Raw genomic sequence first — 22368 nt, forward strand, 5'->3', positions numbered from 1 at the left:
AGCTACCCAATGCCATGAGAGTACTTAAACAGCTGTGCCCTGCCATTACTTAGGATGGTGCAGAAAGATCTCTAGCGTATCATCACCTCTCCTGCCCACTGGCAGCTCACCAGCAGGCTTTGTCCTGCGCTTGGCTAGCAAGGTTTGCCAGCAGTGCTGACCAGCGTGGGCAATCTCCCCTCACACTATCCTGTTGTGTTTCCAAGCTTCCAGATGGTGTGGCTTACAATGGACACCCAGCCAGGACACGCATCAGCGATTTGCTAGATGGTTTGCTTAAGATCACATAGTTTCCCAATGCATCTGTAGAACACAAACTCCATCTCTGACCTCCACCATAAAGCACGACAGCTGCAGAGCACAGGAAAAAAAATGCAACACCTAAGGCCAATTCCTACCTGTTGAGAAGGCAGCATCTGTCTTTCTGCTCTGGCGATCTCCCTTATAGGCCATCACAAAGATGGTATACCTCACTCCTTGTTCCAGTCCTTCCAGCACAAACCGTTGTTCGCTAGCACCCAGCTGTACTTCCTGCCAAATAAAACAGATCAAAGGTCAACCCAACTCTGAGAAGCATTTAGCTTTTCTGGACCACAGGGCCTTATACTCCATATGCATTTACGGGCTTTTCTTGTAGAGTTCAGACAGGCACATTCGCTGTATATCCTTGAAACATGGAGTCCATCTCCTCAGAAGGAGGATTTGAGGCAGGGTCTCAGGAAACACTGTCAGGACACTGAGGACACTCTATCCCTGGTGAGTTCTGCCCTTAGTTAGAAAAGTGAAGTGAAGAAGCAAACAAGCTCTCTGCACCTGGAGATCTATTGGGAAGAGGCATTCCACTGTCACAGAGTCCCTCCACAGCTTCTACTCATGACAGTAGCACATCTCCTTCCTTAAACTTTCCCTCCCTGGGCCATGGATAGCATAGATTCCCCCTCAAAGTTGTTTTTCTGTTGTTCATATACCCACAAGACCCAACTGGCAGAACCCATAATCATAGGGGTGATCTCGGTGGGGTCTGCAGGACTGAGGAATTCACTGTACCTTGCTTGTGCCATCTTGACCCTGGTAGGTCAGAGTGTAGCCATCGATCTGTGCTGCAGGAGGAGTCCAGGTAACCATGCCAGTAGAATGAGTCACATCTGATACACGGAGGTTCTTGGGAGGATCAATCTCTATTGAAAAAGAAAATTCAAGTCCCGTTGCATAAATTAAAGACAGCAACTGCAGGGCTTGGGCTGAGCTTTCAATGCCTAATGCTGTTAACTGGGAAGGACAGAAGTCACCCAGTGTCCTTCATAGCTAGTAAGCAGCACAAGCCCAGACCAAACATGTTGAGGTCTGCTACAGATGTGGTTTGGAATGTTCTGCAAGCCCTGCAACTGGTTCAACTGTACAGGACCCAGGAGCTCCTGACACGTCTGCCTGAGAGTCTTCATCAGGCTCATCTCTGAGGAGAATTCACAGATAGGTCAGGTTTGGGCTCCATGCCCCAATCCTGAAGCATGGCCCTAGTGTGGACTGCTGAGAGTCCCTACCCCCTGTTTCCCTACTGCAGATGAAGAGTGACTTCACACGCTTTATTGTTGTCATGCTTCAGCCTTCTTTAGTAAACACAGAAATACAAAGAAAGCCACAGCTTTACAGTTTAGTCTGTGCTGTATATGGCACACCAGCTCCTTCACCAACATGAAAGACTTAGCCAGACTTTTCCTGTGCAGTCAGACTGCCCAAGTTCAGCATGAGGAGAAGAACAGAATTATTTTTAAGCAATGCCAGTTCACAGCAGTTGTCAAAAAGTATCTTATGAGATACTCACAACAGGGCTGCAGTGCTTCCCTCAGGATAAAAGGAATTTCTAAAGCTCAGTTGGAAGTAACAACAATGGAAGCAGCCTCTCCCTAATTTTCATCCTGTGCTTGATATATTCTATAAATTTTGGGAACATCTTTAGGAAAACAATTTAAGGAATAAGGTTTGTCTGGCTTTCCAAGTTTTAGAGAAAAGGTTCTTGGTGGGCAGTGATGGCCTTCAGGGAAGAGTGCTCCAACCCTGAAGCACACCTGAGTTTATAGCAAACTATAACTGAATAATTCATCTCAATTCCCTGCTCTTCCACAAACCTCCCTGGGGCACTACGGACATGTCATTGTCAATTCAGTTCTTCTCCATATAAACCAGGCAACAATGCTTCCCAGACCTTGAAGAGTGCTATGAGGATAAGCATAACAACAATTATAATACATCAGTGAAATATTACAGTTGCAAAAAGGCCATGGAGAAAGACAAGGCCAAGCTATGTCTGTCTTAGATAAAGCAGGAGTGTGGCACAGTGTGGCTTCTCCCAGGAAATGCTGCTCTCCTCGTGCATTAGGTTACCACTTAAAACACGCACAAAGGCAGAGAAGAAATCAAAACACCACATATATAAGGAGAACAACAGGGACAGTAACAACAAAGTACACACAGCATGTTGTTTAAAACATTGGCTGATGATTATAACTGACAACAACGTTTCACCAGGCTCATGAGTTAAGCATTAGTTCGTTATCTAATGAACTCACGCTTCATTTGGGAGACTGCTAAAGAATTGCTTTAAGTAAAATGACCCAGAAACCTTCTCAGACTAGCTCACTACATGTATACCTCCCTCTGGACAGTAGAGGGAGCTAAAAGGTACCAATTCATGACGAGAAGCAAGGACGGAAAAGCAGCCTTAGAGGCTACAGTTTCACAGCACTGCTTTTAAAGGGCTGTCAGCAGTTTCCACGGGTGAAGGAGACCACCGCAGAAGAGCTCCCTGCCACAGCCGCTTTTAATACTACAGAATAATCAGCCATCACCTTGAGCAAGACAATCTTTTTTTTTTTTCCTCAGAAGTTGTATTATTTTAGCAGAGGTGTCATTTCTTTTGGAAATATAACACACACACCCCCCCAAAAAAAAAAAGAGTACATGGGGTTTTTGTGCAGGTATTTCAAAAATATCCCTACTAATGCTAAATACATTTCCTCTCCCAGCAGTTTCAGTTCATGTGAAATTTCCAGGTGTCTCCATTTCCATTCTGGTTCAAAAAACCATTTCAATTTGCTGAAACTCTCCTTGCATTTCTAGATCCAGATCGGTCCAGTCTTTTGGCCTCAAGAGATCTCCATTTGTCCCCATCAGCTGCCCTTGACCTCTGTAAGCACTGGGGAACTGTTTGGCATCTTGCCCTAAATCCAAGCTTCAGCTGTTCTGTCTCACACCAGCTTGATTCATCATCTAAGAAAAAGTACATTAGCAAGGCCAATAGATATGGTGTGACCCTGAAATGTTCCCAGTACACCATAATCCTTACGGCTGACTGAACAGGACAGATTTAAGCCTGCTTGGCAGTCTCCTAGGACCAGTCTAAGGTCACGAGTCAAAGGGCAGGCCATTATTTTTAACTGCCCCCGATTCTAAAAAGGTTTAACTTTGGTTGTTAAACCTCTGTTATTGTTAGGCTCGATAGCAGCACATGAAGCACTGCATGCTTTTGATTAAGGACTAGTGAAATAAGCTGGGTACCATCAGCTGTCATTATGACATCTGCCTCTTCTATAATCATCTACAGCAGCAGTCTCCATTACAGTAGTCTATACTCACACACTTACCTCCAGAATGGGTTTAACACTATGTATCTTCATTACCCAGGAGAGATCATGAAACATAAAACAAGTGAGTAGGGTTCTTCTACTCCCTGTCCTTTCCCTTCTGCCCACAGTTACCTGTCAGCATGTCAGTGCTTGCCCTCTTGCTCTGCTTACTTCCCAACTCTGCCCAGAGATGGATGGTGAACTTCATGCCTGGTTTCAGTCCTGTCAGGATGGTAATGTTCCTGTCCTTCCCCACTTCTATGTCCTTGGTGTCCCCATCAGCAGAAGCATAGCTCACCATATACCTGTCTATGGGAGCTTGGACACTATCCCAAGAGATGGTGGCCGAGTCCTCTGTCACTCGGTCAGTGACCAGATTCTTTGGGCTGTCCACCTCTAAGAAATAAAGCGCAGAGTAGGAAGTGTGGTTAACTAAAAGACACACGTTTCCCTTAAAACTTTTGCTTTCTAAAGCCCCATGATCCTACCCTAAGGAGGTGAAGGACAACAAGGACTAACTCATCTGTAGCTTTACTGGGTCTCAGTGGCTGATCCCACGCTTGCTAACGACAATGCAAAACTGGAGTAAGGCAAGGTAAGGCACTGAGACACGGCCATCTTCAGACAGAGGCCTCGGGAGTGCAGATGATGATGCACACCACATCTGGCTTCAAACTAATCAAGATAGCAAGACCTGTGTCCTGCCCCATCTCTCCCTCATTCCCAGGAAATGCTAGCAGTGTCCTCTGCCAATCAGTCAGCCTTCAGCCTAGCCAAGCAGCCAACTTCTGTACGCAAAAGCCTTCATTATACAAAGGGAATTACTGATCGTTAAGATCCAGGCTCAAGCCATTTGCTACCCTGTCATGTTTTGGGAGAAGACGATTAAAATAGGGGTGCCTCCTTCCAAGTCTTGGTTATAAGTACTATTCTTATCAATGACACTAGTTGAACCATCCTAAGTTTAGGCAAGATTCTACAGCAGTAGTGCATACTGTGGGGCAGAGCTCAAGCCATACCTGCAAAGCTTAGCATACCTAAAGACTAAAAAGAGCAGTCAAAGCTGATACGTGAGAACCACAGTGCTTTAGCAAAGTGCTGTGAAGCTCCCACTAGGCTGATATTTCCTGAACTAACAGAGCAGTCATCAGTTCCTCAAAGTTCTCTAGACTTGGCACCATGTCTATCTGAAGCTCGAAGGTGCCTGTAGCACAGATGCCCCCACATCATAAGTGACCACAAGACAACCTGGTGTCTAGTATATGCTCTGCAACAGGCCAGAAGAAAACAGGATAGAAACTGAGATCACCTCCATGACATAGTGTCATGTAGAAGCACAAATACTCTCTGGAATACCTGTCACTGCCTCAGTGCTGATCTTCTTGCTCTGCTGGTTTCCTTTCTCTGCCCAGAGGAAGATGGCATATTCAATGCCAGGCTTCAGTCCTGTCAGAGTCATGGTAGTCTTGTTCTTTTCCACTTCCATCTCCTCTGTGTCACCATCAACAGAGGTGTAGTTCACCATGTACCTATCTATGAGAGCCTGGACCCTGTCCCAGGAGATGGTGGCTGCGTTCTCTGTCACTTGGTCAGTCACCAGGTGAGCCGGGCTGTCAATTTCTGCAGACAGTTAGAAATGAAGAACACAGGTTGTCATAGGCTGGACTGTGACACTCCTTCACCTCAAGGGCTTTGCCCATTTCTTTCTTTTTCAAGTCCTATTTCTGATCACACATTGATTGGACCCACAAAGCTGGGAGGTGTCAAGGTCTGAGATGGTTTGACTGGGGTCTGTCTTTAATCCTTATAGAAGCTTTCCTACAGAACAGCACAGCCAGTCCTGGCCTGGACAGAAAAGAGCCCTTGCAAAGCAAAGCAAGATACTGTTACTTTCTTGTTTTCTTATGGTCACAAGCCACTGAAGCTCACATACGTGTCATCTGTCCAGAAAGTGAGAAAACAACCAAAGCTCTTTTGTTAAGAGACCAGGATGACCCAGGTATGCATTTATTCATCTTCCTTCAGCGAGTGCCTGACCTAGAGCATAGCTCTTGTAAACACCTGCAACCACTTGCAATCAATTCAGACATTCATCTTTACAATGTTGTTATAAACCAGTAACCCTCACACTGGGCAGATCACTGCACCTTCTGAACCTGGCTGCACAGGGGAAAAAGTCCTGGTAAGAACAATTGAGGAACAAGGATTAATCATCCTATTGCAAGAAAAGGGATCCTGCATGCTATTAATCTCTCTACACTTCAGTTTCTTCATCAGCAAAAAGGAACTGAGCATTTCCCTATTCCATGATGAAGGATAAACAAATTAACCAATTAAAATAAACATGACTATACAAACACATAAGAGACACTGCTGCAAAGGCTTCATTTTCCCTAATTCCCATTGGTAATCACAACACAGCCCATTTGTAGTACACACAGGTAATTAGAATCTCTCTGTGATGATGCTGAATAGGTTTCACAGCAAGATGCTTGGCCTGTTAAGCCTGAATCTCCCTCTGCTGTGAAACTGTCTCAGAAAGGCAGTGTTAAGGCAAAGCTGGGCTGTTAACTCATACTCTTAACAAAACCTACTGCCCACTTACCTGTCACAGCCTCAGTGCTGGCCCTCTTGCTCTTTTGTTCTCCCTTTTCTGCGCAGATATAAATGACATACTCTGTGCCTGGCTTCAGTCCTGCCAAGGTAGTGACATTCTTGTCTTTCTCTACCTCTCTCTCCTCTGTGTCCCCATTAGCTGAGGTGTAGCTCACTCTGTATCTGTCTATTGAAGCCTGGACTTTCTTCCAGGAAACAGTAATTGCATCCTCTGTCACTTGGTCAGTCAACAGCTCAGTTGGGCTGTCAATTTCTGTAAGTAAAAGTCATAATTATTAGAAGTTTTAGAATAGTGCTGTGGTAATCACAGTGGTCTAAAGACACAGAGAACACAAGTTTTATAGGCAGAGGTAGTATGTTTTATTAGACTATCAAATATATTTGGAAAAACAGATAAGCTTTGAGAAATGATTCTATGACCAAAAAGGGCTCATGTGTCCAAAAGCTTGCTTGTTTTTTTCTCCAGCTCAAACTGGTAAATCTAATACAAGTTTTATCTTTAGCTATAAATTGTGTTTTGATCATGCAGTGTAAAAACTGACACTTAAGCGAGTCCCACTAGATATCCCCATTTGTGGAGCCAAATCATTTTGTACTGTTGAGTACAGTGTGAGGTAGGCTAAACAAGGGTGCTAACTGCTTGGAAGTCCTGCCATTCTTGACACACTGGTACACACACTCGCACATCAGTGCCAGTGTGGCCGAGCCCTGGCAGGGCCAGTCAGCCCTCTGCTGCTGCACTGGGTGAGCCGAACTGCTGATTTCTGCAGGACCAGTTAGGAGTGAAGAACACAGGTTGTCCCAACAAGGCTACGCTTACTCCTTCCCCTCAAGGGCCCTGCCAATTTCTTCCACTTCTCATCCTTTATTTCTTAATCAAGGATGGGCCTGAACTACAAAGCTGGGAGGTGGCTGGTTCTGCTGGGGTCTAGGTCTCCTCCTCACAGCTGCAACAGCAGGGCTCTTCGTTGGGGAGCGACAAAAGCATGGCCAACCCTGCACAGGCAGAGAGGAAAACCCGTGCAGATTACGGTATTATTGTCTTTTGCTTTCTGAAGATCACTACCTCTTGCCTGGGTTGCTCTGGAAATTAACTCAAAAACCAAATCACCTGCTTAGAATCTCTGTCTGAAACGCTGCTCTCCTGGAACAAGACTATTTCATACTAAAGAAAACTTCCTGTCACAGCTCTGATGTCTGCTGGACTCCCCTCTCTGCCCAGAGACTGGTGGCACACTTTTGTGCTCGGCTTCAGTCCTGTCAAGCAGTGACGCTCTTGTCCTTTCCTGCCTCCATGTCCTCTGTGACCCCATCAGTTGTGTTGTATCTCACCAAATACCCGTGTCTCAGAGGAGACTGTGACTGTGTCTTCTGTCAGCCACCTGGCCACTACATGGACACTAGACTGGCAATTGTTTTAAGTTTGAAGGTGAAGAAGCAGGCAATGGCACATAGTGAGGACTATGTTCACATTCTCCACTAGAAAAAAGCCACTTTCAATCTCCTCCCATTATTACAGTCGTTCCCCTCCCCTTTTAACAGATGGAAAGTCAATGCTAGATTTCAGAAGCCTTAAGTCACTATCACAAGACAGCCTATGGGAACATGGCCCTTCAAGGACAGCCCAACAGCCCACGACCTTTACACAGAACATGGTTTTTTGTTGTTTGCCTTTTTATTTTTTTTCTTCACTGAACTAACAGCCTGAGCAATGAAGGACTTGCAGATGCCTCCCAAATTATTGGAACAGTATTTCCTACTCTGGCTTATTCTGCTGCAGGCTCTAAACCCCAGGGCCCAAATGCACAGTGATCTGACAGCCACACTATAACTTACAACACACCAGCTTAGCTGCACTATGATTTACCACACATGGTAAAAGTTGTGATTTTCCACCTGTGTGTACTAATCTCACCTCTTTTGTGAGATGAAAATACATTACTTCTCATTTTAATGAAAGATGCTGAGGCTCGTTTGTGTCACCCTAGAGCAGTGTGCACTGGGAGCCTGTATTTGAATAATCACAGCTCAGCTAGTTAGTCTTATAAGATGTGCCAAGAAAAATCAAGTGAATGATTTTCTTGTGTAATAGGAAAATCAAGTGATATGAAAATCAAGTTTGTTCTCTAGTTATAATTGCACTGCAGCTGGGTATGGGCTGTGCATTTAACTTTCTAACTCCCTGGGTGGTCCAGGAGCTTCCCAGCCAGTCACCTGTATCAGTGAGAACATGGGCTGGCTGGAGACAATGGGCCAACCTCAAAGTAGGTGATTGACTAAGCTTCATAATTAAGCATTTGACTGATCCTTACTGATCCCCTCTGGGTGGGAACTTCAGACAGCCCTACAAATTCCCTGAGGCAGCTCCTGTTATGTCTAGTCCGATTTATATGCTTAAATGTGTTGGTTAACATCCCAAGGGGAGCATCCCAAACACTCCCCGAAGTAATTTTTGCTGTAGAAGTGGAGATGGCACATAGACAAGACATTTGTAAATAGTCAGTAGAAACTGCTCATGTACACCCAGCCACATTGGACCATGGCTGGCTGGATTATAAAAACTGAGCACAACAGCAATTCAAGGAGTTTCCTAATCCAGCTGCAGATGCTGCTGCAAGCACCCATCCAATGGTGACTCCCTGTCACCAAGGGACAATGACCAAATGTCCTCTTGGGGAGATTTGATTCCCCACGTGATTCTTAATTTATGCCACGATCCAAATAAATTTGTTTTCCCTTTTTAACAAACACTCTGTTATGACTATCTATGCAAAATGTGTATGAGCCCTCCCTCCTGTTGGGATAAGCCACAACAGTCACCCAAAGAAAAGCTCGGAGGTGGTTTACGGCATTTAAAAGGCAAGACATGAATTACACATTCCAGTTACAAGGCTTTAGTTCTGGCTGTGTTTCACTGTTCTCTATACTGACAGTAACTGGTGCCTTGCCATAGGGCCTGTCCACAACAGGACTCAAAACAAAGTGTGGTCAAGCTGTTCAGTCACACTAGTAAGAATAACATTAATTTTTTGCCTCACTAAAACCCGTGCAAAGCAAGAGAAGCTTTACTAAAACAAGTAAAATTGATGAAGGAGTTTGAAATTCAAACTCAGCTCCCTCCACTGCTGCTGTGAAAACTCACCTGTCACAGCTCTGGTGCTTGCCTTCTTGCTCCTCTGGGGCCCCTTCTCTGCCCAGATGTGGATGACATATTCCATGCCTGGCTTCAGATCCAGTAAGGTGATGACATAATTTTCACTCCCCACCTCTATTTCCTTGGTGTCCCCATCAGCTGAGGCGTATGTCACCATGTACCTGTCTATGGGAGCCTCAACTTTATTCCATGAGACAGTGGCTGTATCTTCTGTCACTCGGTCAGTTGCCACATTGGTTGGACTATCAATTCCTGAGAGAACATTTCAAATGGCAGGATTAGGAAACTCCAGCTGAATTAAACCACTACAATACCTGTCACAACATGTGCATATTTCCTTCATCTTTGCCTTGCTGCTTTGGCCAGCTAAAACACAGAGCCACCTAGGTTCCCCCCTACAGCCCCTCGAGAAAGGCAGGCAGCCATGAGAAACCAGCATGGTCAGAGTGAGGAAAAAGCAGGACTGTTCTACCATTCTTCCTGCAGGAAGAGCTTGCAGGCTACCTGCCTCACCTTCCACAGGTACCAACTTGAGCATTACCTTCTCACTTGCCTTCCTCACAGCACCAAGTACAGGCCCCATCCCTCCTCTGCTTCCGGTGTCAGCCTGCCCACCCTGCAGACCTGTCTCTCAGACTCCCCCAAGGCTTCTGCTATTTTAGGTGATGAATCAGTTTAGTGGTAGCTCTTGCAATAGCTGGTATTTGTCTTAGTCACAGCTCCTAAATTCCAGGGGTTACATAAGAATATGAACAGGATTACTCATTGTGGATTTTTTTTTTTCTTTTTAAGAAGTTTTGCAGCCCCCATGTCTGTGAAGAACAGCTTGAAAACACAAGCCAAGGATGTTCCAAATAATCAGAATCTACACAGGGAAGAGCAGCCTTACAATGGCAGTATGGAGCTTGTAGGTTTTGTTGTTTTAAAATCAATATTCTTTTAATGGAATAACTTACAAGACAACCTCAGGAATGTCAGGCCTGATTTGGGATTTTTCAGTCTTTGCATGCAGCACACCTACCCTTTTGTAAGAGAGCTGAATTTCAGAGTTTCCAGAATCTTACAGGTAGAATGAGAGTTTGAAATTTTGCAAGATCTCTCTTGCAATATAATACCTCAAAAATATCCTGCCATTTTTTTGACGCATCAGTGAACCAACAGGATTTCCAGATCTGCTTTAACATTCAGGTCTGGAATGGCTAGGCTGCTGGTTACAGGAAAAATAACAGGTGACAGTAGAACCTACCAGGCCTTCTGAGCTGTACTGAGCACATGGTTGGGGCAAAAGTCAGCTTAAAGATGTTTCTGTGATCTCCAGCGTGGGGAGAGAACTATGTCTGACCTGGGGTCTGTCACAAGATGAAACAGTCCAAAGCTTTGAGCTCTAAGGGCCAGCAAGTAGCTGAAGCCTCTTCAGTCATTTCACATGTAAGAAGCGAAGACTCAAGCTACCCCAGCAATGCAAGGGCTGTGCCACTGTGCAGCCTGCTGGGCAAGCATGACTTCACCTCCACGGGGGAGGTGGATCAGACCACACAGCGGGCTGGGACTACAGTCCCCAGGGGAAATGCAGGCCTGGCGATGGTGCACTGATCTGCTCCTCAGTTCAGCTGTTCTGTTCAGTCTGGTGAACAGAAAAATAATTCTGGAGCCAGGCAATACAGAAAGGAGGAAGAACTTCTCCTCCTCCTTATTGCTCCTGGGGTCAGAGACCAGACAAATGAGCAGCAGCTAATAGCTGCAGGGCAGTCAGCAGCAGCTGCCCAGAGGATCCACAATGAAGGGCCATACCCAGACCACAAACTGTGTGTGCTAGGCTTAAGCAAACTCATCCTGTCAATATTCTAGTTAGAGAAGTCATGAACCAGCAAACTTTGAGTCACTGCTGGACCTAGCTCTGAGCACGTTTGAGGGTTGTTATTACGTACCAAGGCCAGTTTACTCTGTTTATCCTGTGTCTGGCTGGAGCTGTCGGTCAAGTTAAGGGTGAAGTTACTGTAGTTGTAAAACCAAGGCAAAAGACTGAGCTAGGGTTAGATTTAGTGTTTAATATACAGAGCAGACAAGCTTAAACAGGATATAGCAGACCTGGCTGCAGGTCATGCATGAAGAAGCAGCCAACCCTTTGTACGGCAATCTTGACAGATCTGTCCCCAAACCCTGTGGTAACATCACTATCATAAAAGAAACTTCCCACGTACCAGTCCTACCACTCACTGAGGATGGTTCCCCCTCTGTATCATCTTTCACAGGTATGACAGTGACCTCGTACTCTGTGCCAGGTTTCAGGCCTACAAATAGCAAAAGGGAGTATTACCAACAGTTAGGGAAGACAGTAATTTTTCTTAAAAAAGCTATTTTGTTTAATCTATCTGTTCTAGGTTTGTAGCAGAGAGGAACTTAAAGTTTAGACTTCTACCTAACTTCCTTTTGTCTTGAGAATGCCTTGATAGCACTTTTGGTCCAGGCTTGCCCTTAGGATGTACATTGACTATAGCAAGCGGGGATTTCCATAACATCAGTGTTACCAGCTCTGAAACAGAAGAATATTATTCCTAACAAGGACAGAATTAAAGCTGAATTTATATGCCTTGAAACTTGCTGTCCACAGGACATGGAAGCTTCCCCCCTGTGGAGACACCTATCATTATGGAATAGGGAAACTCCAATACAGCAGGCACGAGGTGAAGGAAAACTGGCCATCCGCACACGAGAGAAGAATTGCCTCAGGACAATGGCCTGACCATCAATCACTCCTGCCACTTCTCCCTGCCCCTGCCTGGTTTGGAATACCCACGAGTACTCACCAGTCATGATGTGTCTGCTCTTAGGGTCATTGCTTTTGGGCACCATGACCTGCTTCTCATCCACCTCCATCAGGGATCTGAACTTCAGCTTGTAATAATCCACATCTGTTGGTGGGTTCTCCCACTCCACTTCCAGGGAGTGCTCCATCTCCTCCGTCACCCAGATGGCATTGAGTGCAGACAGGACTGGGGAGGACATCAGAGGGCCGTGAGGAACCAGCATCAGCACAAAAAGGTGAATATAAGATAGGAAGTTACTAAACAGTCCTTCTCCCTGCCCAGGCACCTGCTCTGAGACCCAAGACATTTTCCTCAGCCAAACTGAAGACTTAAGCAAGTACAGCACAATCATTATTTCAACAGGCTTAGTTTTATCCATGGTAACACTCCAACTCAAGAGTTTTCTGGTTTTCAGCTCCCACCTGTTATGCTAGAAGCAAGAAAAATGTCAAAATAACCAAACTTTTCACTGTTTTTGCCAAGTGCAGGCAGACAGCATAATATCAGCTGCTAAAAAAACAGCATTTCAGTTCTCGAGAAACTGCTTCAACTATGCAGTCCTTCCACACTCAACCTCCTAACCTCAGTAGCATCAGGCTCATTTAGTCCTGGGAAGAGACTAGGAGGAAACCTCGCTGTTGCAGACACACTTGGCAAATTAGTACCTAGGAATAACATCCTGCCTACTTTAAAGTCCCTTCTGCATCCAGTCAAACAGTGCATTGTTCTTAATAATGTGCTGACTTTATCTTGCATGCTTCCATTCCTGCTTCTTGCAGCAGGCAACCTTACGGATTCCCTGGAATTCAGGGGTGTCAACACAAGTAGGATTTGGACAAGATAAAGGGAAGGAGAGGAAATGTGCAATACATTCAGCCCTAATGATACATATCTGGTAACAGATACTCCAGAAAAGAACAGTGACAGAAAACTGCAATGGAGGCTGGGAAGAGAAAGTGCTCTCCAGCACACAGACAGGATGTTACAAACCTGCAAAGCCAAAGGATTTGCTTCATTCTAACTTTAAAGATCGACAACTTCTGACTGAAGAAAAATACCGTCTGCTCCTACCTGTACTTGCTTCTAGGTACTTGGGCTCACTGGCAATCCCCTCCATCACATAACGAAGCGTGACATTGTATGTGGTGCCAGGGTGGAGACCCACAATCTCATAGCCGAGCTGCTCTTTGGGCACATGGACTTCTTTTGCCAACATCTGATACCCTACTGGATAATAGTTAATGAGGTAATTATCCACATCAATCGCTGGATCCCAGCTGACAGCCAGAGAGTTCTCTGTGGAGTTCAGCAGCTCCAGGTTCTGAGGTGCAAGCACTAGAAGAGAAACAAATTACAAAATTGCAATGAGGATGATGTCTTGTCACACGGCCAAGCAAGAAGTTTTTTCAAACCTATTTTGAATGCAGAGAGAATGCAGAACTGGGACTCCCAGTCTGTAGTCATCTTGGATTTGTTCAATTCTTTCTGCTCAACAGCATATCATTAAATACAAATGAATACTGCAGTCAGTAACAAATACACTAATTTCCTGGATGACTCTTTCCAGCTTCTAACCCACACTGGCATGAGAAAAACTCTCTCATAAAGCTGTCCCTTCCAGTGCCTCTAGGAAGAAAAAGACGAGCCAAAACCTTCTTTTCATATGACTGTCAGAGTTATTTCAAAACGTTGACTGGTCTCCAAAACTGGGAACACAGCTTCTCCATGGCAAAGGTAGAAAGCTGAGCTTTTATACTGATGGAAACTTACACTTGGTAGCTGGAAGAGACCTGCTGCAAATAATAAATTTCGGGACACCAACAGTGCTTTAATCATTTTACCACAAGACAGACAGCTCAGCAGCGTCTTGAAGCAGCCCTTGAAAGCAAGTCAACGTAGAACATCTGTCAGAAAGTTTACCCGATTTTAATTGCAAGTAAGCACATCACAAACTGATCAGACCATCTACCAGCTGTATTTCATGAGCAAGGCACTAACCAATAGGAAAAAATAGATAGCAAGTATCTGTAAAAAGGCATGTGTCAGCAACATTAGGTCAGAAAACATCATGAGATTGTTCTCACTTGAAAGGCAGCATTCATTCCCTTGTGTAATTCACAGCTCTCACCAAATTCCACCCTCAGTATGTACATGCCATTGCTTTTGATGAAAACTTTGAACAGAAGATGAGAACATTCATCCTGCCTCTCCTTGTAATATAGAAGCTGGATTTCAATAATCCAGCTTTGCAGTAAAATAATAAAGTACCTAAATACATATGGTGTGGTTTATCCCTTGTCTAAGCATAGTTTGGAAGAGGATTGCATCTGCCTCTCTGAAGAGGAGAGTTGTGGCATAAGAAACCAGTATCATCTCTTTAAAACAAAGCCTAGGACAGTTTGTGTTTCCGAGCAGGGCGTTTTGATGAGGGCTTCTTGCAAAGGCAGTGACTGTCTAGCCCAGGAGAATCTATTTTTGCAAAGTGTTTTTTTGCTCTGCCCTGAGATGCACCAGAGCCATCTTCTCCAGCCAACGTTACAAACCCAGGCACTTCAGGACTTGACAAGGACACACCTGGTCAGGGCCGGGGGTGAAGGGGAAGGAGGCACTGCCTGGACTTGGTAACCCTTGAAAACCTCCTGCCCTTGCTCTCCGACAGCAGAGAGCCTCCTAGCCTGAAGCGAAAGGGTTCCTCACAGGCACAGCACTAATTGCTGAGGTGAATTAGGAGGACGGGTGGTCGTGGGCTGTGCAGAGTCCATCTTGCGTTCTGCTCACTCTCATCAATCTCTCTCCATCAGGCAGCTTCTCCTGCGGAAGCCGGCTGAGGCCCTAATGGCTGAAGCGAGCAGGAAAGGAGCAGCTCATTTACAGACCCAGCGCTGGGCTGAGAGCACACACCAGGCTTGTTGGGAACCCTCCTCCCCGGGGAACAGCAGAGAGTCCCTCTGTTTTCTTTTCCAATTTCCTGATGACAGCATCAACACAAAGACTTCCTGGTTAAATTAATATTGTGCTGAGGTACCAAAAAACTGTTTCTGTGGTTACCCTTGTTTTAAACCACTGGTTTATTCATCTTCAGATACCCCACAGTGCTATTTTGGAGTACCAGTAAACAAAGTCCAGAGAGAGCACAAACCAATACCTGCACTTCAATGTGTCCCTGTCCTCTATTTCTCCTTCAGAAGGAATTGCAAAACACTAATTATACTGTTGCATGCTTGGTAGTAACTTCTAAATGTTCAGACATTCTAGTTACCGTGGCAATATACAACAAAATATGTCATTTCATGATCTGAGACACATGAAAAGAGAAGATAATAATAATATTGATAAATAAATAAAAACAGTGCTCAATGTAAATCCCACAGGATGCAGAAATCTAACCCAAATTAGAACAGAAAAGGCAATTTGACATCTACAGGAGACAAGAGCTTGGCTACAGATGCTGACACGGGAACCATTTGCCTTTGGACTTTAAAAAGTTTTTAAGTGTAGTGCTAGAAACAGTAGCAAAATGGATTGTGCTACACGCATTAACTCTGTAGTGCTTGCTCACTTGGAGAACAGAGGCCGCTTTCACAGCCTGTAAAACAGCTGCTGATGTTGTGTAAGGAAGCGGATCCAAGGCTGGGCCCAGCCAGGCCTTTGGGAGAGGCTGGCTGGACAGCAATTCTCTGGGAAAGTTGCTTCTGCTCTGGGAGAAACTCTTCTGCTTGACACCACTGTAAAGGTGCTGCCTCCTGAGCAGCAAATCCCAGTCTATTGACAGGAGAGAAGAGTGCTGGAGCCACAGAGAAACATCTCTGCATAGTGTGGAAGGGGTAGGAGTGAAGTTTTGATGCACAGTTCTTTAGATGAAGAATTTGAGCTAATAATCTTTAAAATAAAAGGTGAGTCTCTAAGCAGATAGATAAAGCCTGAAAGGTGAGGGATGATCCAGAGCAGAAAAAACCTGAGTAAGGTCACTGTGAACCCTTAATGAGCAATACCTGGTGTGTGGTTGTTACCTACTTCTCCTTCATGAGGAGCTGTGAGAAACTAGACCAAGCAGTGATGCGCTGAGAAGGAAAGGCAGCTTCCAGGGTAAAAGGCCGAGTGCTGAAGCCTGGAGTATCAATCTGTGGTTATAGGGAGATTATAGATTTTTCAGAATTAAGGAGAAACTGCAGGACACACATGTCAAGGTCAGCTCAGTCAGGTCTTCTCAGGCAAATCCTACTGCCTTGTAACAAAGCAGGATAAGGGCGAGTTTCCCAAAGATCTCACTTCAAAGGGAGGCTATTTAAAGGATTTATGTACCCTTTGTCTCACTCAGATCAACTACCTTGTCAGCAAGCAGTGCATACTGCAGCGAACATGATTTTACCTTCTATTGTCTCATTTGTATGTCAAGAAACAGACTGTGGCTCCCTCTAATTGCAGGCTCCATACCCAGTTTTGCTCTCTCCTTCAGCTGCTACACACAGGCTTGTGCTAGCACTACCTTTAACTGCATTTCCACCTTTCCCAATTCAGAACAGTTTTCCAGGCAATTCCTGAAGATAAGGTCCAGTCAGCAACCCCTAGCCCGGGGGGAACAATAAGAGGAACATGGTGACCCCAGGCTTGGCTTACCTACAGGATTAACCAAATGTTTATGGGAGGTAGAGAGGGAAACGCTGATTGAAAGAAAGAAAGAAGGGAGAAATAACTCACAGGTATGTCTTACCCTGGGAGCAGTCAAGGCCAAAGAAGCCATCATGGCAGTAGCACTCTCCTGTGTCACAGAAGCCATTGCCACTGCAGTCCCCAGGACATCGTTTCTCGCTGCAGTCCTCTCCGATGAACTCCTCGTGGCACTGGCAGACCCCTTTGGCTGTGTCACAGATCCCGTTGCCGCTGCAGTTCTCAGGACAGAGCTGCTGGCTGCAGTCCTCCCCGAAGTGATGCTCATCACAGATACACTTCCCACCATCGCAGCGCCCGTGGCCGCTGCAGTGGCTGGGACAGGTGGGGCGGGAGCAGTCACTGCCCTCCCAGCCTTCAGCACACTTACAGCTGCAAGTCTCATCGAGGAAAGTCCCATGGCCGCTGCAATGTGAGACACCTGGCCAGAGCAGCACCATGATGCACAACAGCAAGTGTGACACACAGATGAGAGGAAATTGAAAAAAAAAAAAAAAATTAGGAACATAGCAATGGACAATAGTGCAAAGGTGTGTTCAAGGTCATTAAAGGGAAAGCATAAATATCACTGGAAAATATGGGCTGAAAAAGACCTGAAGACATCACCTTGTCCATCTGCGCCAGGTCCAGCTCCACTCTGCCTTTCCCAAAGCATTTGTCCGTATTCAGCCAGAATGCAGATTCCACAACCACCCCAGAGAGTCAATCAGAAAGCTTTTCACAGTCTCTGACCTGAATCTTTCTGGCTTTAACTTAAGTTCACCATTTCCCACCACAGTTATTATAAAGATGGAGAGCACGTTATTCTCATCTGTATTTTCCACATAAGCAAAGACTTAGCACTTCTCCCTCTCTCCATTCCCCAAACAATATCAGTTTGTTAAATGTTTTCTTAGAGGCCCAACGCTATAAAACTCTGATCACAAGCCAAGCCAGTGGCCACCACAAAACATCATCATCAATTCCACTCTTCATTTATTCAGTTATAAAGGAGAAAATAAAAAGGCAAATTCTCAATAACTGCAAAATTCTGGAGGCAAAAATGAGAAAGGAAGGACAGCAACAAGAAGTGCCTCCCTCTTCCACCCTCCTGTCCTCCAGAAATTCCTCCATTGAATACTCCCACCTATGGGAAACTCAGGAACTTGTTCCCTTCCACTTCTGGGAGATGCCTGGGGAGATTTCTTCTGTGCCGGTTCCAGAAGCAGTATGTACTATCACATTTTGGACCTTCAGATTTCCTTTCACATCACAGAAACCAGAGCACCAACCCATCTGTAGGACTCAAGCATTTCGCGCATGAAGAACCCTCAGTAACCTGACAAATGGATTCCAGCCCCCAAATCTCTGCAGTAAATAGGCTAGATCTAGAATGTAAGAACAGATACTGTAATTGTTACTTACCTTGGCTTCCCCCACAGCACTTCTGAGGGCTGCAAACTTGTCTCAGCTCCGCCACTTCTTTTTCAAGCTTCTCCATCCTTTCAAACAGACCCTTAATGTGGGGCGAAGTTTCACAGCCCTCTTTGAGTGCATGCACATGAATGTTGTGCCTAAAGATTATATTCTGCTCCTCGTTTTCCTCGGCCTCCCCAGGATCTAGCTGCACCTCACTGTTGTCTTCATGTTGTAATGGATCTGCTTCCACCTTAAGCTGGGAGGACGCAGGCAGGTCAATCTTGTAGGAGTGGCTGAAGGATATTCTTTGACCACTGCTGGTGCAGTTGTGAGATGCAGGATGTTGAGCAGCAGATGTCTGAAGAGCATAACACAGCAATACTGCCATTGGGAAGGCAAGACAGCTCTGGAAATCCATCTGGCAGGTTTTCAGAGGAAGCACTGACCCCTCAAACAGCACAGCTGCTTTCAAGAAGAAAACAAAAAGTAAGAAGGGTGATCATAAAGCTGGTTTTCATCATTTTCTAAAGGACAAATTATTTGTTTTGCCCTGATTCAGTACTAGGTTGGTAAGTACCTGAAAAGGAGCCACTGGATGAGTTAGATACAAAAGACCCTCTAGATCCACCCCAACTAGGACCTTTAAGTTTGCAACCTTCAAATAAGACATAGTATCATGATTCACCACAATTATCAATTATGCCATAGCAATTCTTATTCCCCTGCAGTTACGATAGACATTGTATCAGTCTCCCAGCTGCAATCTGGACTACTGATCGTCTTTTTTGGCCGTGGCAGTCTCCAGCAGCTTGGATGGTTTTCAGCTAGAAGCGTGATAACTGCGTTGCTGCTGCATGCATGAAAAATTTGGAGAGCTGACATTGATCTTTCAGTACAAGAAGTCTGGGAGGATGCTTTGCTCAGTTTACAAGCATCACCCTATGAGATATCTTTCCCAGGACAGCTGCATTTCAGGCATGGGTGGAAGTGTTTTCACATTGCGAAGGTGTTGAAGGGGATGCCAAGGGCCAGTTTCTACAGGGACTGTAAGTGTAGAGCGCTTTCTCACGGAGGGAGATCAGCTAAGAGAAGTGCACCACAGAAGAGGTCTCACTGGGATAGACTAGACACGTCTGCATGTAGCTGGGAAACAACTCACAGCCTTCTGCAGCACACTGTTAAACAGCCCTTTCCTTCTCCCATCACTCACAGCCTGTGGTTCTGTAAGTGCCCCTCATGCGCTGACCTGACCAAGTGTCAGCCCCAGTCTTGGAGTCCTCATCGCTGCCTCTGCCTGCTGGAAATAGAGGAGGAGGGAAGCTGAGTTTCTGTGGAGCTGAGGACATCTGCTCTGTAGAGGCAGGACTGACATCCTCACCTGGCTTCACATGTGTTGTTGATTACATCTCACAAAACCCTCGCTTTGGGTACGACTGTCCTGACAGAGCTGAACCTGCTGTCTTCAGCTTCAAGGTCTCATGTTGATGATTTTTGATTTAGTCCACCACTTTAAAAAGGCCCTTTAGATTTAAATTACCAGGTCTTCACCACTGGACTCAAATGATACATAAAATCAAAACCATCCTCTTCTTTTAGTATAGAGCATTGTTAACCGGATTGGGGAGAATTTAAAAATTTCCTCCATTTAAAACCAATGCATTGGCATTTTGTGTCCCTGAACACTGGATTCACTTGAGGGATTTCAAGCTTATTTTGCTTTGACTCAGTTTTCTGATTTGTTATCTCAGCATTGGCAAGGTTCATTTAGAAGCTACTAGAGCAAATCTGTTAACACATGGAGAGAGAGGATGTGCTGTAAACCCATTTGCTTTCCTGTAGTTTTATTTCAAAAGGCTTCCTTCTTTCCTACACTGCATAAATAGGTAAAGCTTGTTTTCAGGCTGATTAAGTCTCAAAATTAAGACTTAAAAATAAATAAATATTCCTGTTTAACTGCATTGACATTTAGAGGTCAAAACCAAACATTTGAAGTATTCAGGTAAAGTCTTCAACAGAAACAAGACTGTTTGCTGTAAAAGTTTTGTGCTGTAAACCAAGCAAGAATTTTGGACTTAAGAAATGAACACCTCATAGACAAGAATAACAGGAAGGAAGAAACTGAGCAAACATGGGCGGAAGGATAAAATGTAAAGTTAGCAACCTAAATTTATCAGTTGGCTTATTCAACGTTACAAACTAAATTTTGGCATTAATGGTAGATGTCAATCTGTACAGGAGGTGATACATACTTGGTTAAATCCTTAGAATTTCATATCACAGGATGCAAATACAAAATGCCACCATATGTGACTTACTAAGCAGTCATGTTATTCATTGCACAAGTAGAAGAGAAAAACATTATTTAAGCGCTAAATTAGGTAGTGCGATAACTAGAAAGCATTTGGCCAACATGTATCCATAGTAACAGCACATCTGAACCCAGATAATAGTGCTGCCCCAGATAATACTCTCGGAAGTAACTGAGGACTCCACTCCTAAAGAATCATACTAAGTTTTCAGCTCCTCTGCTATTTCCATTATAATGACATTTCTGAAAGTCATAGAATCCTGAGCTATGATGAAAATCAACTGTTTCTGTGAAACATCCTTGTACCTCCTAAATGTCTGCCAAAACTTTGGAAATATCCCTACTATTAGACTCCTGCCCTACCATTGGCAGCACAGCTACAGGAAGGTGTCCTTCATGCTCAGAAACATGAGGCTTTGGTTGCTAAAAAACAGACAAAAAAGCACCACCATTGGAAATACATATTATACCTACCTATATTGCAGGCCACTTTAGTGCATCTCTCCAAGCAAAATCATCACTGACATCAACCCAAATAGGGTGTGGAATTCAAGATTCAGTCTACAATTCTTTATCTTATATGAATAATATAAAATAAGGGAATTATCTCTGCTTGTCTGCTGCTTATTCCCAAGTACCAATTTGTTTGGCTGGGTTTTTTCCCCCTCCACTCAGCACTTCTCTTACAGTAAGAAGGGGGGGGTGGGGGGGAAGAATGTTGCTCTGCAAAGGCAAGGCTTCTTCCCTATCTCCATCTCCTGAGGTTTTGCAGGTACCTCCCAAAGATGCACTTTTCCCACCCTGACCCAGCTGCTATTCTGCTTCCCAAGACTCCTCTCCCTGAAAGGGCCACAGAGACTAACTATACTTTTCTTTTTCTGCTGTGCAGACTTCTGAAATAAATCAAGTCATAAGAGATTGCTTCAAAGCTCTGAACAAATGTAAGGTCTAAATTCTACAGATTCTCACCATAGACCATTGCAGGGAACCCCAAAAGCTTTGTTTTATGGGGTTGATTTCCAAACCCCTGGAGATGAGTTCCCCAAACCACCCCACCAGCCCAGAGACACACATGCACAAAATCCCTTTGCTCAGCAGCAAGTGCTGAATAGCATTCTGGGTTGTAACATGATGTCATTACTAATTAGGGCTTCATGGGAACCACAAATTGATTTCAGATTTTCCTGGGCTTAGAGATCATTTTGGAGGAAAAAGCCTGAACATAAGCATTTCTGTCAAGCATAATGAAAGAGGACAACTTTTTTGGCTTCCTCATCATGTAATAAAGAGATTTTCCCCTGCTGTTAAAAAGTGGGTTTAACTGACTCTTCGTGGAGAATATCATGTCATACATATAACTGGCAATAATAGCAGATTAGGGAAAGGACTAATCTAGGAAAGAATGCCTAACAGATCTACTAGGCACGAAGATTCTCCTAAGGAGATGAGTGGAAGAAGCCCTGCTCACATCTTTCCAACCTTTGCAGAGGAAAGCATGGGATGATCAAACCTGGAGAGAACCTACAGTATTAATGTGAAAGACTCCAATAATCTAACTCTGTAAGTCTTTTTTTCCATCCTACAGGACAGTGCTTGAAGATTCAGGGTACAGGCCTTTGCAGTATTGTCTTCTGCTAGCACCCAGACAGCCACAGGAGATGCGTGTCTGGAAGCTGCTTCAGTCAAGGCAAGAGCTGATAAAGACATGGATGTAGATGCTTAGCAGGGTGCCACTCAGGGGATGTGGAGATGGGATTGAGGATGGGAAGGGGGACTTGCAGTCACAGGAAGAAG

At 44.8% G+C, this 22368-nt stretch overlaps 1 protein-coding gene across 1 annotated transcript in view; it reads right to left on the reverse strand.

Annotated features, from left to right (window-relative positions):
- TNN (tenascin N) overlaps positions 1 to 22368 on the reverse strand; it is a 29892-nt gene that overhangs the window by 5041 nt on the left and 2483 nt on the right. The window contains exons 2-12 of the mRNA XM_074877273.1: positions 18273 to 18728; positions 16912 to 17289; positions 13272 to 13535; positions 12201 to 12386; positions 11595 to 11684; positions 9382 to 9645; positions 6229 to 6492; positions 4980 to 5243; positions 3756 to 4019; positions 1048 to 1178; positions 399 to 531 (exon numbers count right to left, since the gene is read on the reverse strand). Of these exons, the coding sequence (XP_074733374.1) occupies positions 399 to 531; positions 1048 to 1178; positions 3756 to 4019; positions 4980 to 5243; positions 6229 to 6492; positions 9382 to 9645; positions 11595 to 11684; positions 12201 to 12386; positions 13272 to 13535; positions 16912 to 17289; positions 18273 to 18684 (2650 nt within the window). The 5' untranslated portion in view covers positions 18685 to 18728. The remainder of the gene's footprint in view (positions 1 to 398; positions 532 to 1047; positions 1179 to 3755; positions 4020 to 4979; positions 5244 to 6228; positions 6493 to 9381; positions 9646 to 11594; positions 11685 to 12200; positions 12387 to 13271; positions 13536 to 16911; positions 17290 to 18272; positions 18729 to 22368) is intronic.

The sequence above is a fragment of the Strix uralensis genome, chromosome 8 (genome assembly GCF_047716275.1).
Source record: "Strix uralensis isolate ZFMK-TIS-50842 chromosome 8, bStrUra1, whole genome shotgun sequence".
Taxonomy (NCBI): Eukaryota; Metazoa; Chordata; class Aves; order Strigiformes; family Strigidae; genus Strix; species Strix uralensis.